The sequence below is a fragment of the Miniopterus natalensis genome, chromosome 11, assembly GCF_054644295.1.
Source record: "Miniopterus natalensis isolate mMinNat1 chromosome 11, mMinNat1.hap1, whole genome shotgun sequence".
In the NCBI taxonomy this organism is placed as follows: domain Eukaryota; kingdom Metazoa; phylum Chordata; class Mammalia; order Chiroptera; family Miniopteridae; genus Miniopterus; species Miniopterus natalensis.
Genome location: NC_142091.1, coordinates 23,337,994 through 23,353,371, shown reverse-complemented (window position 1 = coordinate 23,353,371; position 15,378 = coordinate 23,337,994). Strand labels below are relative to the sequence as shown.

General features: G+C 40.8%; 2 protein-coding genes across 4 annotated transcripts in view; one reads left to right on the top strand and one right to left on the bottom strand.

Annotated features, from left to right (window-relative positions):
- Positions 1 to 10,350, bottom strand: part of CCDC82 (coiled-coil domain containing 82) — a 29,527-nt gene extending 19,177 nt beyond the window's left edge. The window contains exons 1-3 of one of the 3 annotated variants that reach the window (XM_087821595.1): positions 10,131 to 10,350; positions 5,156 to 5,844; positions 4,447 to 4,693 (exon numbers count right to left, since the gene is read on the bottom strand). In XM_087821595.1, the coding sequence (XP_087677721.1) occupies positions 4,447 to 4,693; positions 5,156 to 5,830 (922 nt within the window). In that variant the 5' untranslated portion in view covers positions 5,831 to 5,844; positions 10,131 to 10,350. Of the gene's footprint in view, positions 1 to 4,446; positions 4,694 to 5,155; positions 6,758 to 8,340; positions 10,087 to 10,130 lie in introns of those variants that run through there. The other 2 variants (XM_087821594.1, XM_087821596.1) reach the window with 2 other exon arrangements.
- A 1,006-nt stretch (positions 10,351 to 11,356) lies between these two features.
- Positions 11,357 to 14,757, top strand: JRKL (JRK like). Its single transcript, XM_016206725.2, has one exon. It carries the CDS (start codon positions 11,391 to 11,393, stop codon positions 12,960 to 12,962), a length of 1,572 nt encoding a protein of 523 aa, XP_016062211.1. The 5' UTR covers positions 11,357 to 11,390; the 3' UTR covers positions 12,963 to 14,757.
- The last annotated feature ends 621 nt before the right edge of the window (positions 14,758 to 15,378 follow it).

The following is a 15,378-nucleotide window of genomic DNA, read 5'->3' as shown; positions in this document are numbered from 1 at the left end:
AAATAATCTTTAGTACCCACAAATCTGAAGGTTATTACTATCTACCTGTGCATAATAGTTTTAGCGAGTGAGCATTATATAGATTTGAAATAAAATAGATCACAGCTAATCTATCCTTCTACTCTATCATACCTTTTCTGGGAATCTCAGTCTCAGAATAAATATAGAGAAATACAGGGTCTGGTGAGAAGGGAAAATGACTATGATTTTCTTCCAATGCTACAACCATGTAGCAGGAGGGGAAACTGTTCTATTTTGAGGTATTACTGATGTAACTACCACCACAATCTAGAAAACAATGGTTCTACATTCACCCCCAAATTCACTTATGCTACCTCTTAATCATTTAGTTTTGCCTATATTGAGTCTGAGGTGTCTGAAATACACCCTGATGAAAATGTTTAATGAGATGATGAAAAACTGGGCCATAAGCTTTGGAGAGAACTGCACTGGAAATAAAGGTTGGGGAATTTTTGCCTATAGATTAGGCTGAACTTAAGGGGAAGAGACTGCCTGAAGCACAAGCAAAACCAAGGTAGTTTGAGGATGGAACCTTTGGAAACATCAATACTTACGTGACAAATGGAAAAAGAGAAAAGTGATATTATAAAGGGAAAGACAAGAAAGAGTGCTAGCACAGAAGCTAAAAAGAGAACTTCCTGGAAGTGAGAGCGGTCAATGGTTGGTGGTAAATCACATAGCAATACCAGGTTAATATGTAAGAAATGAAAAACATTTTGGCAACTAGGAAATTATCATTAACTTTAGTGAGAGCAATAGCACTGGATTAATGGGTGCAAGAGCCTGAGCACAATGCTTTGTAGATACAGAAAACTTGAACAAAAAGATAAGATTTAGAATAGTGGCTAATGGAATGTGCCAACTAAAGGGAAGAAAGGCACTGAATGTGGTTACAAGCTAAGGAAAGATGGATTGCAAGGACAGAGCCAGAAGAAGTTGCAATTGAGAAGGTATAAGATCAAATGTATTGCATAAAACAAGGATCGCATCCACCTCTGATGTGGAGGCTCAATAGTAAAAGCAAGCACAGAGCTACTTGGTATTTACCTAAATGAGGTGAAAATATATGTCCATATAAAAATCTACACATGAATACTTATAGCAGCTTTATTCAGAATTGCCAACACTTGGAAACAATGTGCCCATCAACAGGTGAATGGATAAACAAACTGGTACATTCATACAATGGAATATTACTCAGTGATAAAAATAAATGAGCTATCATGCCATATTAAGACATGGAAGAAATTAAATGCATATTATTAACTGAAAGCAGCCAATATGAAACAGCTACGTGTTGTGTGATTCCAACTATAAAACATTCCAGCGAAGGTAAAACTATGGAGACATTAAAAAGATCAGTGGTTGCCAGGGGCTCAGGGGAGTGAGGGAAGGATGAATAGGTAGAGCACAAGGGATTTTTAGGAGAGTGAAACTATTCTGTATGATATTATAGTCGTGCATACCTGCAGTGTCACTACACATTTGTCAAAATCCATAGAATGTACAACTCAGCCATAAAAAAAGAACAAAATTTTGTCATTTGTGACAACATGGATGAACCTAGAGGGTACTATGCTAAGTGAAATAAGTCAGACACAGAGAGTCAAATATGTATGATTTCATTTATATAGAGAATCTAAAAAAATAAATGAATGAACAAAACAAACAAACTCACAGACACAGAGAACAAACTGATGGTTGCCAGATGGAAAGGGGGTGTAGAAATGAGTGAAGAGGTGAAAGGGATTAAGAAGTACAAATTTCCAGTTATAAAACAGTAACAGGGATGTAAAGTATAGCATAAAAAATAGTCAATAATGCTGTAGTAACTATGTATGGTGCCAGGTGGGTACCAGACTTACCGTGGTGATCACTTAGTAAGTTATATGAATGATATGAATGTCTAATCATTACATTGTACACTTGAAACTAATATAATATTGTATGTCAACTATAATTGAGCAATACATTTTAAAAAATATCAAAAAAATCCATAGGATGTACAACACTAACAGTGAGCCCTGAGGTAAACTATGAACTATAGTTAATAATACTGTACCAATATTAGTTCATCATACCAAATGTACTAATGCAAGATGTTAATAACAGGGATATTATGTGTGTGAGGGGTTATGTATGAACTCTCTGTACACTCAACTTCTCAGTAAATCTAAAATGGCCCTTAAAAAAACAAAAGCAAACATAGAGGTATAAAATAGAGAAGGAAATTAAAATAGTTCCTACATGCTGGACTTTCATTTTCATTAATTAGTAGGAGTGGGTATGAATGGGTATCTCTCAGCAAATGTTCTACCACATTCTAAATATTATAATCCAGAACAATGGGATACCTCCTAATTGAATTTCCCTGATGTTCAAATATCCAGGTGGCAGGTGAACCAACAATGCTTATTGATCTAAGTAAAACAGTTATTAGCTTTCAATGCATAGATGCCTATCACTGACATCTTTATAACTGCTAAATTTCTTAAAATTTGATGGACACCTCAATCTACCAATTAACTACAAATCATGAGATCTAAATTGAACCATAATATACTTAGTTTTTGCCCTTATAAAAAAATTTGGAAATAATGCATTCTTTAAGGAAAAAAGTATACATCCAACCGCCTGTTTCTACCAGAGTAAAACATCATAAAAACCTTTGAATTTATGTATAATTATAGGGACCAGAATAATATATATTTAAAGATACACTAAATTTTCAGGGTTCTCTTATTTATATTTTCATTAACTATATGAAAATATAAAAGCTTCTACTTTCCTATCACACTGGTGATGCTTCAAGTCCTGTAGACCCCTGTACTTCCCCAAGTCCATTTGTGATCTGTGAGATCAAGATAACCATTTGCTGTTTTTCCTGTTGAGATTTCACCGATGGTGCAAAAGTAACTATGGGTAAGGCAGCTGGCCCCCTAATATGGCAGTAGCACCAAACTATTTGTCATCACTGCTATGTACTCAGTAAAAAAAGCTGCTTTCACTTAAGAATGTCCTTGAAGTAGTAAAAATTATTAATTTTATTAAATCTTCAGTATACATCTTTTTAGTATTCAATGGGATGAAAGAGGATGTATGCATAAAGTACTTATGCTGCATATCAAAGTATGATCAATTGTACTTTGAAAAAAACTGAGTTGGGAGCTACAAAAGCCTCAACTGTCATGAAACACCATGTTTACTTGAAAGAACAACTGACAAACTATGGTTATTCTGGCATTTGTCAAATATTTTCTCAAAAAAGTACAAAAGGAACTTCTTATTTCAAGAACTCATGTTTTTGTTGCCAAAAGCAAAAAAAACCACCACCAGATTTTTAAGTAGAAAGTAGAATTTTGAAAAATTTTATCTGCTCTTGTGAACTTGACAGCTTCCCCATCCTAAAGAATTTTCTGATAAGATTGGTGGTAATATTAACAAATGTGATACTAAAAATATTGTATCATGAAATGTATCAATATTTGGAAGATCGGTAAAACCCAGTGAGCCACTATTTTCCAAATGACTGATGCATGATGTTACAAAATCATGCATGGGTAAAAAAAGATCCATTCAAAGTGCAAGATGGACCAATGGATTATAATGTAAGTATTAAAATTTCATTTATGTGGTTTCAGATTCCATATTACAAATATCCTCTAAGAAGCTATCGCTTGCCTAATTTTTGTGTTGTCAAATGAGAATATCGACAATTTCTTTGAAATACTCCTTCCTTTTCCAGCTATTTGCGTGAAGCAAAACTGTTTTCATCTATTTCAACAAAATACATCATAACAGACTGAATGCGGAACCAGATATAAGAACCTAACTGCCTTGCCTTCTATTAAGCTGGTCATCAAATATACTTATTAAAATGTACGACAAGGCCCCAACCAGGAGGCTCAGGTAGTCGGAGCATCATCCCACACACCACAAAGGTTGAGGGTTCATTCCCCAGCAGGCATGCGGCTGGATTTTGGTCAGGGGATGTGGGTGGGGGGAATGCAGCATGGAAGCTCCTCTCCCCACTTCCTCTCTCTCAAGTCAATAAACGTGCCCTTGGGCGAGGATTAAAGGAAAAGTAAAACAATGTCATTCTCATCTTGGGGGAGAAATGTAGTTATTTTTCTTAAAAATGTTATTTTTAAGTGAATTAATAAGTGTATTTTAAACTGTTTTGTATTTCTACAATAGTAACTGTTGGTAGCTATAACCCACAGAAACAAAAGCTCTTTGGGGTCCTCAATAATTTTTAAGAATATAAAAGCCACTGGAATAAGCGATCATCAAACCGACAAATTAAAGTTACCCGAAAATGGAGTCACCGTTCCTGATTTAGAGCCTGACGGCAACAGGCTGGGTTGGTATCAGATATAATAGTATTAGAACAGTCATAAAAAAAGTCCTTGATGTTCAACTTACAGAGCGAATTCTGTTTCACTAACTTCATCTGCGACGCGGCCGCGCGCTCTCCTCGCCCGCCTGCGCTCCCGCCGTCGCCGTCGCCCTCCTCGTCGCCCTCCTCGTCGCCCACCACGAAGTCGTCAAGAAGGTAGTCCTCCCCGCCGGCCTCGGAGCCGGCCTCGGAGCCGGCCTCCTCCTCGTCGTCATCATCTTCCTCCTCTTCCTCCTCTTCCTCACTGCTCGGGCAGGATTCCCTTTCAGAGTCCTGGTCAAATTAAAGCATGTTCCTTCAGGAGACAATTCCTTTAAAACGGCCAGTATGGATATGAAGATTAAAAAGATTAAATCCCAAACTCCCAAAAACGACCCACAGAAATTAATTTTATAGTTGAAGGGTAAAAAATCTTGTCATGCTAAATGTTGCAAGTTGAAATTAGGAAGAATACAATATATCTTAGTGCGATGTAAAATATTTAAAATAGACATTAAGACTATAAGACGACAACAGCGAACAGCGCACGAAGCCGTGGCCTTCGCGCTTTGGGAGGGTGAGGCCTGGGGCCGGGCAAACCGAGGCGGCGGCCTCAGTCACGCCCGAGCGGGCGCCTCAGGAAAACAGACCCCGCACCACTGAGCAGGGCGGGCTCAGCGCCGCCCTGTTTACGGACACCAAGTACTTTAGGCAGCACTTCGCAGCCAGTAACCAAACCAGCGAGGCCCCGCACACCTGAGCGCCGCCGCGCCCGCGCCGCCGCTGGGCCCGCTGCTCCGACAGCGCGCGCAGCCGCCGCAGCTGCTCCCGCCGGCGCGCGGCCGCCGAGCCCTCCCGCGGCGCCCCGGCCTCCGTCTCCGCCTCCGCGGGGCCCTCGTCCTCCACCACGCGGCGCGGCCGTTTGGCGCCCGCCTTGCGAACCAGGACGTCGCTGCCCTCGCTGTCCACGCTGTCCTCGCTGTCCCACAGCACGGAGGACCGCCGCCGCCTCCCTCGCCGGACGCGCTCCTCCTCCTCGGCCCCGTCCGCCGGCCCCGCGCCCCCCTCGGGGTCCGCCCCGGCCGCGCCGCCCGGGCTGCCCGGGCTCCGCCCCGCGGCTGTGGGACCGCCGCCCTCGCCTGCGAGGGGCGCGCAGGTGTTTCCTCCCGGCTCGGCTGTAATTAGCTCAGGCGTTCCTTCCTCTTCGGGCTTTGGATGGCTGTCGAGCCCCGCGTTACCCGCAAGCTCCTCCTCACTGTCCGCACTTTCATCGCTGTCGCGCTCTCCGCCGCTGTCGAGGTCCTCGCTACCAAGGTCGTCGTCGCTGTCTAGCAGCTGTGAGGCACAGCTCCTTCTAGTCCGCCTCCAGTCGACTCGCGATTTCTGCGCAGGCTCCTGAGTTTTAGAATTTCTCCTTGTTGCACGTACCATTTTCACTTAAGCTTCTACAAAATAAAGTTATTAGGAATAGAATGACAACCAGCCTGCAATAATGAATGCATTTATGGTACAAACTATATTTATTAGGTATTATAAAATGGTTCTCAAAGATAGCATCACATGAACTATCCGAGTGAAGATGGCAGAACAGTTATTCAACAATTTATTAAACATCCATGAAATCATATGAACATCTATTCTGATTTATGCTACATGTTTTGCTGGAAGAGATACATGGTCCTGTTCTTCAGAAGATTATTAGCCATGTGTAGAACTAAAACATGTAAACACATAAGAAAAATGCAAGGCAGTATTAATTCAGTATCAAGTGAATGATAAAAATAACCGATAAAAGTGTAAAAATGCAGAAAGATCAGAACAGCAAGTGCTTCACTGAAGATTTTATTGACCAGACAGGATCTGATAGTCTTGTAAAGGACTGGTTATATGTAAACAAAAAGAATGAAAGTGATTTCAGGCAGATAAAAATGGTAAGGTCAAACTTTGGGACTGAGAAAGAACATAAGTTTAGTAAATAAATGTGACCAAAAGGTGTGAAAAAAGGCTTTATGCTGGAAAAAAGACACAAGTATAGAAAAGTAGGGTGGGATTACCAGAATGATTCATCCTAAAAGCAAATAAGAATTCTGAACAGAGAAATGACATGACTTATAACATGAAGAATAAATTTATATGAAGAAAGTTATAAGGTAGTAATTGACATAAAAATGGTAGTGACGCAAAGCTGAGAGATAACCTATCCACTAAGATTGCAGCCTCTATATAATTTAGAACATGGCGATGGCTTTAAACCACTCAAAGTTAAAGATACAATATAATACAACAGAAAACTTACTAATAATCCAATAATGTAGTCAGGTGTAAAAAAAAAGTTTCATGGCAAAGCAGAGCATGGTACTGGGAAAGAAAAACAAATGCTGTACGTTTCTGATTCAGGAAAGGATGAGCTCCATTAAAATGATCAGAAGCACAGAGTAAAGGAACACTTAGAGACAAGATAACTAGAAAAACAGTAACACAGTAGCACATATACACTCCTGTGGTTGCTAAGAAAACTAGAAATGTCACAATGTAATGAGACTGACCTCATAATACATGTATAAGAGCTTATGTATTCAACTGAGTGCTATCTCCTTCAAATAAATCACTTTATGAGGCTGATTATCCCAATATTTCCACCATGGCACAAAATATTCCTGGGGATTTTCAATAAACCATAGTATCAAAAATATATATAAAGATATGAAAATAATCTCACTTCATTTTTTATCTCAAAGAGTGGTTTAAATATAGACTTTATTCTCTTGTCTCAGTTATAAGAGACTGTGTGAGTAGCTTAAAGAAATTAAATCCAATTTCAAAGGATGAAGGTTAACTACCATTAAAGATATTTTTAAAATGTGCTGCAAACTCTGAAGGTAACTTCAAAAAAATTTTATGAGCAATGGCAATATTACTGAACCAAGTTTATAGCTTCCCAAAATGATTACTTTTTGGGGGGTGGGGGGAATATCCATTCATTTGATTGTACAAACTCTGGTTGTTTATAAGGTAATGTCACTACTCCTATAATGGTAACTACTCATATAAAATCAGAACAATGGTTGTTAAGATTTACACCAAAAATTATAGTGTAGGCTGAAGTCCGACCTTATCATAGTAACCCCTAGAAGATACATTCAGCACTGTAACAGCAATTTAATAAATCCTAGTAAAAAGACAAAATATTCTATCTGAAATTACACTTGGGTTGTATCTTACAGAAGGCTTATATTAAACTCAGCAAAGAAGGAAACTGTGTATGGTTAAAATTACCCTTTAAAAAATACATTTCTCTTTAAAGTGTTTTTTTTGTATACTGTACTGCTTCAAAATATGTCCGCCCAGTTTCTCCTCCACATTTTAAACAGATTACTGTTTTTCCTTTTTATTAAGCACCAGATAAATCAGGCAGGTTGTATTTTGAAGCCATGTAGTACAAAGGAGTATTTTTTAAGCACATATAGTTAAAGTTGCATAAACTAAGTGGGTATGTGCTTTACACTGTACTGTGAAGGTAAGGTTGTTAATAAATATGAACTGGGAGAAATAATGAAAAAAATTATAAAAACAAATGACAAACATGGCTTCAGTAGATACACTAAAGCAAGTATGAACAGTAGAAATATGGAAGTGAAAGATTTTATTAGTACTCAAAAGCAGTTTCATAGACACTAGATGATTATCTTACAAAACTGTATCACGCTTGATCATATCAACAGGTGATTCCTAAGACAATGACTGGTAAAAGGATTAACAATGTCTCTCTATAAAATTACCAATGACTGCATAGTTCAGCTTTTTAAAAAAACCCTATCTGTATAGTAATTTTGCAGTGCATTTTCATGTATACTTTAAAATCTTGACAATAATCCTAAAAGGAAGGTATTATCTATATTTATAAAAATCAAAGCCAAGGATATGGAGTTTAAATGACTTACCCAAGATCACACAGCTTGTTAAGCACGAGGTGGGATTGGAAACCAGGTCTCCTGATTCCCAGTCCAGTGCTACACAATGACTGCTGCTAATATTGTGTTTGTATAAGGTAGTAAAAATCATTGTTTTATCTCTCATTCATGCTAAATTTTAGTTTCAGACAATAATCATTAAAATAGTTTTAAAGTTTACAAACATGCTTCTTTAATTACGTAACTGAATATTAGTGCACATGGGTTAGGCCAGAAACTTCTGAAAATTAGTTATCCAACAGGAAAGAAAAGAATGTACTAAAGAGATGAAAATTAGCAGACTTCTACCATCAGAGCACTGATTATACTGAGCACAAAATTTAAATTAGGTCAAAAAGTAAAAGTTTCAAAAAAAGGCAGTTTCTTATGAGAAAAAAATTTATATTGGAAAACTTTAGTGTTAAATGTTTGAGGAAGCACATTTTATTTAATTAAAGTAAATCAAATTTCATTTGGCCAACTGGCAAATTTCCAAGGTCTCTCTCATATTTCAAAATTACCATTTATATCAATAATGTAAAAACTGCTGTCACTGAAAAAGAAGATAATTTGAGTATGATTGGGCTCCTCCTTTTTAAATTATGGATACTTTCACTACATTAGCTGGCGGGCGGGGGTCGGGGTGGAGTGAAAGCATGAGGATGGAGGGAAGAGGGAGTGAACTGAACCTGATAGACATGAGAAGGTAAAAGCTTCGTTAGAATTAAACAAGAATCCATGCAAACGGATGTAATTTCCATATACGCTGAGTATACAGTCAATTTCTTGAAATGAGAATTTAATGAAGCTTCTCTAATGACATCTCTAAGCATCAAGAAAAAGAGACTCCAAACAGAAAGCATTAAATAAGTGAATGAAGACGATCAATATTATCATCACACCTTTGCGCTTCTTGGTTAGTATCTTGTAAGACGCACATACGCAGCTAAGCTGACTGCCAGAGAATGTAAAGGCAATAATCCATATTGCTTGTGTTCCTTCTCTAACACAGTAACCATACAACAAACGAAGGATACTTGACTGCCACTTGCATTTCTCATCAGGAGAAATATCCTTTCTTCTAGGCTTCGAGGTAAATTAATCCGCAAGAAAAGATTCATTCTAGGAATCACCTACTTGCCCTAGAAACAACGTAGGCGGCAACTAAGATGTGAAGAGCCGTGAAACCCCAGCCACTACTTGAAATTCCACCAGGAGGAGGGATACAACCCTATTTGTAAAACATCAACCCTCCTTGATGTTCGCTTTTATATGACAGTTTAAAAGGGAAACTTTAATGAGCCAAATAAATAGTTGTTTAATATATTCTATGTGCCAGCACACGCACGGGGCTGTGGCATTGCTGGAAGAAATCAACAACGGGGTCTCTGCTCCCAAGGAGCTCGCACTCTGATGAAATTACTAGAGACGTCAAACCGGGTCAGCGTAATACATGATTGAAAGGCTACAGAGAATAAACTGATCACAGTTCTTCCACTGGCTGGGAAAACAGGCAGCACACGACAGAATAGGAAATAGAAAAATATGAAGAAATACATAAAAGGCAGGAGAGCCAATTTCCCCGCGACTTATCATCACGGTCCAATACTCCACAATTTCGCAGAGTGGGTCCTGCCCGTTTGGCGTCCCGGACAAACTACAGTAATCATTAAAATCTGAAAGGCTGGCGGCGGCTCGCTAAACCCCGCACGGAGGAGTGGCAGGAGGGGGGCCAGATTCTCTCGGGACGGAGCGGCGCAGTCATTCTCAGGGTTACAAACCTGGTTCTCAGGCGGGACTCCCGCAGGCACCGGCGCAGCTCGCCCGCCCGCCCGCCCGCGGGTCCGCTACTCTGCCTCCAGGAGGGCGGAGCCCCGTAGCTAGGAGACGGGACCCGCAGACCCCCCGCTCAGTGACGCGAGCCGGACGAAACAAACCCCTAGACCTTAGCGCAGCTCCGCACTCAGAAAACAAACATGGGTCCGCAAAGGCCAGAAGCCCGCGAAGTCGCCTCTAAGTCCCCGTATCAACCCCGCCCACTTCCCCGCCGCGGGAGGAACTCGCACCCCACCCACTGCAGCGCATCCCCGCGAGTGCACGGGCCCAGGGGCGTTCCGCCCACCCCGAGCGCGGCCGCGGGAACTCCTCTCCGCGCCCGCCCGGAGGCGCGGCCCCGCCCGCCCCTCTCGTAAACCAGCAGCAGCCGGAGTCGGAGCCCGAGCCAGACCCCGCCCCGAGCTGGCCCGCGCCGCCCCTGCGTCCTCACCTTTCAAAGCGCCTCCGCCTCCGCCTCCGCCTCAGGCGCCGACTCTTAGCAAACAACGCTTCTCCTGGTTCCGGGGACCAGGGGAAGTCCCGCCTCTGGGAGGGACAAGGGGCGGGGCCAGGCGGCGGGAGGGGGCGTCTTCCGGGAGCGCGTGCAGGGGGAGGAGCGGTCGCCGCGCGTTAGTCAGGGAGCGGAGCGGGCTCCCGCTTCCAGCTGAGGTGGGGAGAGGGGCCCGGCGGGCTGTGAGGGGCGGGGAGGACGGTCCGGGCCGAGCCGCGCGGGGAAGAGGGGCTTGCGGTGGGACGGGCTGGCCGCTGGGGAAGGAATCCGACAGGCGTCCCCGGGGAAGGGGGCCAGTCCCGACTCCCTGGTTCTTCCGCTCTCCGCCGTAACTTTGGGGTGGAGCAGGGGTTAGTGACTGGCGTCTCCCGGGAGCTGGGCGTGAAGGAGGTTTGTGGTCACGGGGGGGTTATCATCTTCCCCGCGGCTGCTGGGGCAATAAAACAGTTGTTTGTAATCCTGACTATCGGCGTGGACTCGGGGCCTCCCCGACTGCCCTTCTAAGTGAAAGGCCTGTTCCCTCAAACTTCCTTCCCTCTCACCTTCCTGTGCTGTCTCTTTGCCAGCGCAGCCCAGCCCAGCGCAGCCCAGCCGGGGACGGGCTCGGGCCGCAGTTTCCTGGTGCGCGTGCCACGCCGGGTGTGAGCGAGCCTGTGCGAGAGGCTGGTGTGGACGGCTTCGGTGCGAGTGTGGGGAGAGCCCCCGGAGCCTCACCATGTCCGGGAAACGGAAGCGAGTGGTGTTGACTATTAAAGATAAGCTTGATATAATAAAGAAACTCGAAGACGGAGGTTCTTCCAAACAGCTGGCAGTGATTTATGGCATTGGTGAGACAACGGTTCGGGATATAAGAAAAAATAAGGAAAAGATTATAACGTATGCCAGCAGCTCTGATTCCACAAGCCTTCTGGCTAAGAGGAAATCTATGAAGCCGTCCATGTACGAGGAGCTGGACAGAGCAATGCTGGAATGGTTCAACCAGCAAAGGGCGAAAGGCAATCCTGTGTCCGGACCCATTTGCGCGAAAAGGGCGGAGTTCTTCTTTTACGCTCTGGGAATGGATGGTGATTTTAACCCCTCTGCCGGTTGGTTGACTCGTTTTAAGCAGCGGCACAGCATTAGGGAAATTAACATTAGAAATGAAAGGTTAAATGGAGATGAGACCGCTGTGGAAGATTTTTGTAACAACTTTCGAGACTTTATCGAACGAGAGAACCTGCAGCCTGAGCAAATCTACAATGCAGATGAAACTGGACTCTTTTGGAAGTGCCTCCCTTCCAGGACTTCAGTAATCAAAGGTAAATGCACTGTCTCTGGGCACAAGTCAATTGACAGAGTCACCATCATGTGTTGTGCCAACGCAACAGGCTTACACAAACTTAAACTTTGTGTTGTGGGGAAAGCAAAGAAACCTCACTCGTTCAAGTCAACTGACACCTCGAGCCTGCCGGTCTCTTATTTCAGCCAGAAAGGTGCATGGATGGATCTTTCCATTTTCCGACAGTGGTTTGACAAGATCTTTGTGCCACAAGTTCGAGAGCACTTAAGATCCAAAGGCCTACAGGAAAAAGCTGTGCTCTTACTGGATAATTCACCAACACATCCAAACGAAAATGTCCTTAGGTCAGATGATGGCCAAATATTTGCTAAATATTTACCACCTAATGTAGCTTCATTGATTCAGCCCTCAGGCCAAGGCGTCATAGCCACAATGAAGAGAAACTATCGGGCGGGTCTTCTCCAGAGCAACTTGGAAGAAGGTAATGACCTGAAATCATTCTGGAAAAAGCTGACTCTACTGGATGCACTGTATGAAGTAGCAATGGCATGGAATTTAGTAAAACCAGTTACCATAAGCAGAGCGTGGAAGAAGATTCTCCCTACCATAGAGGAGAAAGAAGGCTTGGACTTTGATGAAGAAGATATTTCACTGGCTACCGTGGCCACTATTTTACAGCATACCAAAGGGTTGGAAAATGTGACTACTGAGAATATTGAAAAATGGCTTGAAGTGGACAGTACTGAACCAGGTTATGAAGTATTAACAGACAGCGAAATCATCAGAAGAGCACAAGGCCAGACAGATGAATCCAGTGAAAATGAGGAAGAGGAAATAGAATTGATTCCAGAGAAACATATCAATCATGCAGCAGCTCTCCAATGGACTGAAAATTTATTGGATTACCTAGAACAACAAGGTGATATGATTCTGCCTGATAAACTGGTGATACGCAAACTTCGAGCCACCATCAGAAATAAACAGAAGATGACCAACTCAAGTCAATAATGGCATTTCAATGTTATTGTTTTGGTGATTGTGTTTGTAACTCTTAACCTCTTTGCAATAATGGCTTTTATTTTTGTGTATGTGTTCTGAATTCTCAGACACAGTCCTATGAAATACAGATACAAAAATGTATCTGAAGTGGTTTGAGGATTATGTGTTTTGCATCATCTGTGTCTCTTGTCCCTTTACTTATGCATATAATCTGAAGCTGGTTCTCTATAAATATAAATTATATGTATACATATTTTTCACTTTTGTAGACCTATAATTATCTCTTCCATAGCAGTGGCATTCCCTAAATTTTCTAGCAAAAGTTACAGATAATAATGAACAGATAGAGCATTTTCCTGAAATTTTTATTTGATTTGTGAGCACTACCACAGTAATCTTTTTTTGTGCTAAACCTCTTAAATGGTTACCTGTTTTTTGTATCTGTATATGCTGAAAGAATGAGGAAATATCTGTATTGTTAGATTTCAGGGTGATCTATAACTAAAAATGAAGTTCAATAATGAGGAGGAAACGATCTATGAATTACAGAAATAGCTTAGAAATCATACTTCTGTTATATTTGGGTGGCAACGGGAGATTTTTCTGGAAACGGAAGCAAATATGATATGGGAAGTGATTGCTAAATTAGTGAGAAAACTGTTGGAAAACAGGTATATAAAATATATTCTAATCTATTCATTTGTAGAAAACTGGAAGTTGAAAATTTGGAAAGCTTTAAGTTATTTATACAAAGGGAATAAATAGGTTTCTTTTAATTGGGTCTTTTTATTATGAATTGGGTAACAGTGTAGATTTATTATTTATTCATCTAATTATATTACAGGTTTTGTAATATTACATGGTTTAATGTTATATGAACTCCCACCTTACATGTGGGGGAACATCTTGGGAATTTGAAAGTTATTTTTTTTTACTGTGTACTTGATATTGTGAGTAATTTGAAAACATTTGTCATACCTTCTCTTTTTATTTCCTATGAAAAGAAGCAAAAGAAATGAAAAAAATAAAGTTTTATTGTTTTTAATAAGCCATAGGTTATGACCTGCTTTATGAAGAAAGCAGAGATAATTATGGAACGTGCCAGATTCTTAAGAATTTCATCGTTTATTATTTTGACACTTGTAGAACATATTCTAGTATTTGTCAAATTTTGATAAATTTGCTTAGTAAATTTAGGATGTTTATTCAAGACATGAAAATACTACCTATGTGAATATTAATTTAATTTGTGATTTAAAAGCAAAGAGTCTCCATATTATTTAATATTTTGGACCTAAAAAAAAATTTTAAGTAGAATTGTTTTCTGTCAGTCATTTTTTAAGGTTTAACTTTATCATAGAAATACTTTGCATTTTATAGTGCCTTTCTTAGAAATCTAAAACTTCAAAAAGATTTTTTGCTTTTCATAATTTCTGTTATCTTTACAATGTATGTCTAGATTTTTTAAAGACATCTGTGATGATAACTTTAAAAGTTGTATGTGCTGCGTGAATTGCCTCAGTGCACACAGGGAAAAAGCATCAGAAGTTAACATATATTGAATCGGATAATTACACCTTCTATAAATCAATTGTATATAAATGGATTTTTCATTTTTCTGAAATGAAAATATGTACTAAAAGCTTCTTGGAATTTCTGTCTGGATTTGCTCACTATTTTTAAAAATTAACCTTGTCAGTAAAATTCAGCTGTATCATTGCCACCTAGTGGTTAAGTTAACATTATTGTTAAGCTGTGTGGTTTCAAACTTTAATATCCAGTAAAAGGTTCACTGTTTTGTGGCCTTGAGTGTGAATCTTGTGACTATTCTCTAGCCTATGACAGACTGAGCTTTCTTTGATTTGCACTTTTTTGAAGCTGCCAACACTGGTAGGCTAACAGTTCTGTTTTGGACCCTTCTATCCCTAAACAATGATAAAAGCTGCCAATTACCAAATACCATGTTATGGTCTAAGCAATGTACTTATATAATCCTCAAGTTGTGAGTTAGGTGGAAATACTGATGCTCAGCTCATACTCTTAATTGCTGAAGATCACCACTTGGCTACAGGTAAGAATTTAAGCCCAGGTATTTGACACCAAAGCGTGCACTTGTATTATTTGACCTAGGCTAACCTAACCTTTTCAATTCTTCAACATTGATTCCTTGCTGCTGCCCTTCACCACCTGCCACAGTTGACTGAATTTACTTATCTATTTTCCAGTGCACTTGTGGCACCAGTTGCCTTTTCCTTTGCCCTTTTATGAGAGTCTTCCTCCTCCACTACTCTGTATTGTCTCTATTTCCTTGTTTATCCACAACCTAATAGCATTTGAAACTTGGATCATATGTTCTCTGCTTTCTGGTTAGCCATGCTCAGCGAGGATCCTTTCTCACTTCTCAATTTAAAACCCATCACTGGGG

Bases quoted from the DNA above. Each gene is read 5' to 3' on its own strand.
- JRKL (XM_016206725.2), top strand. From the start codon at position 11,391: ATGTCCGGGAAACGGAAGCGAGTGGTGTTGACTATTAAAGATAAGCTT.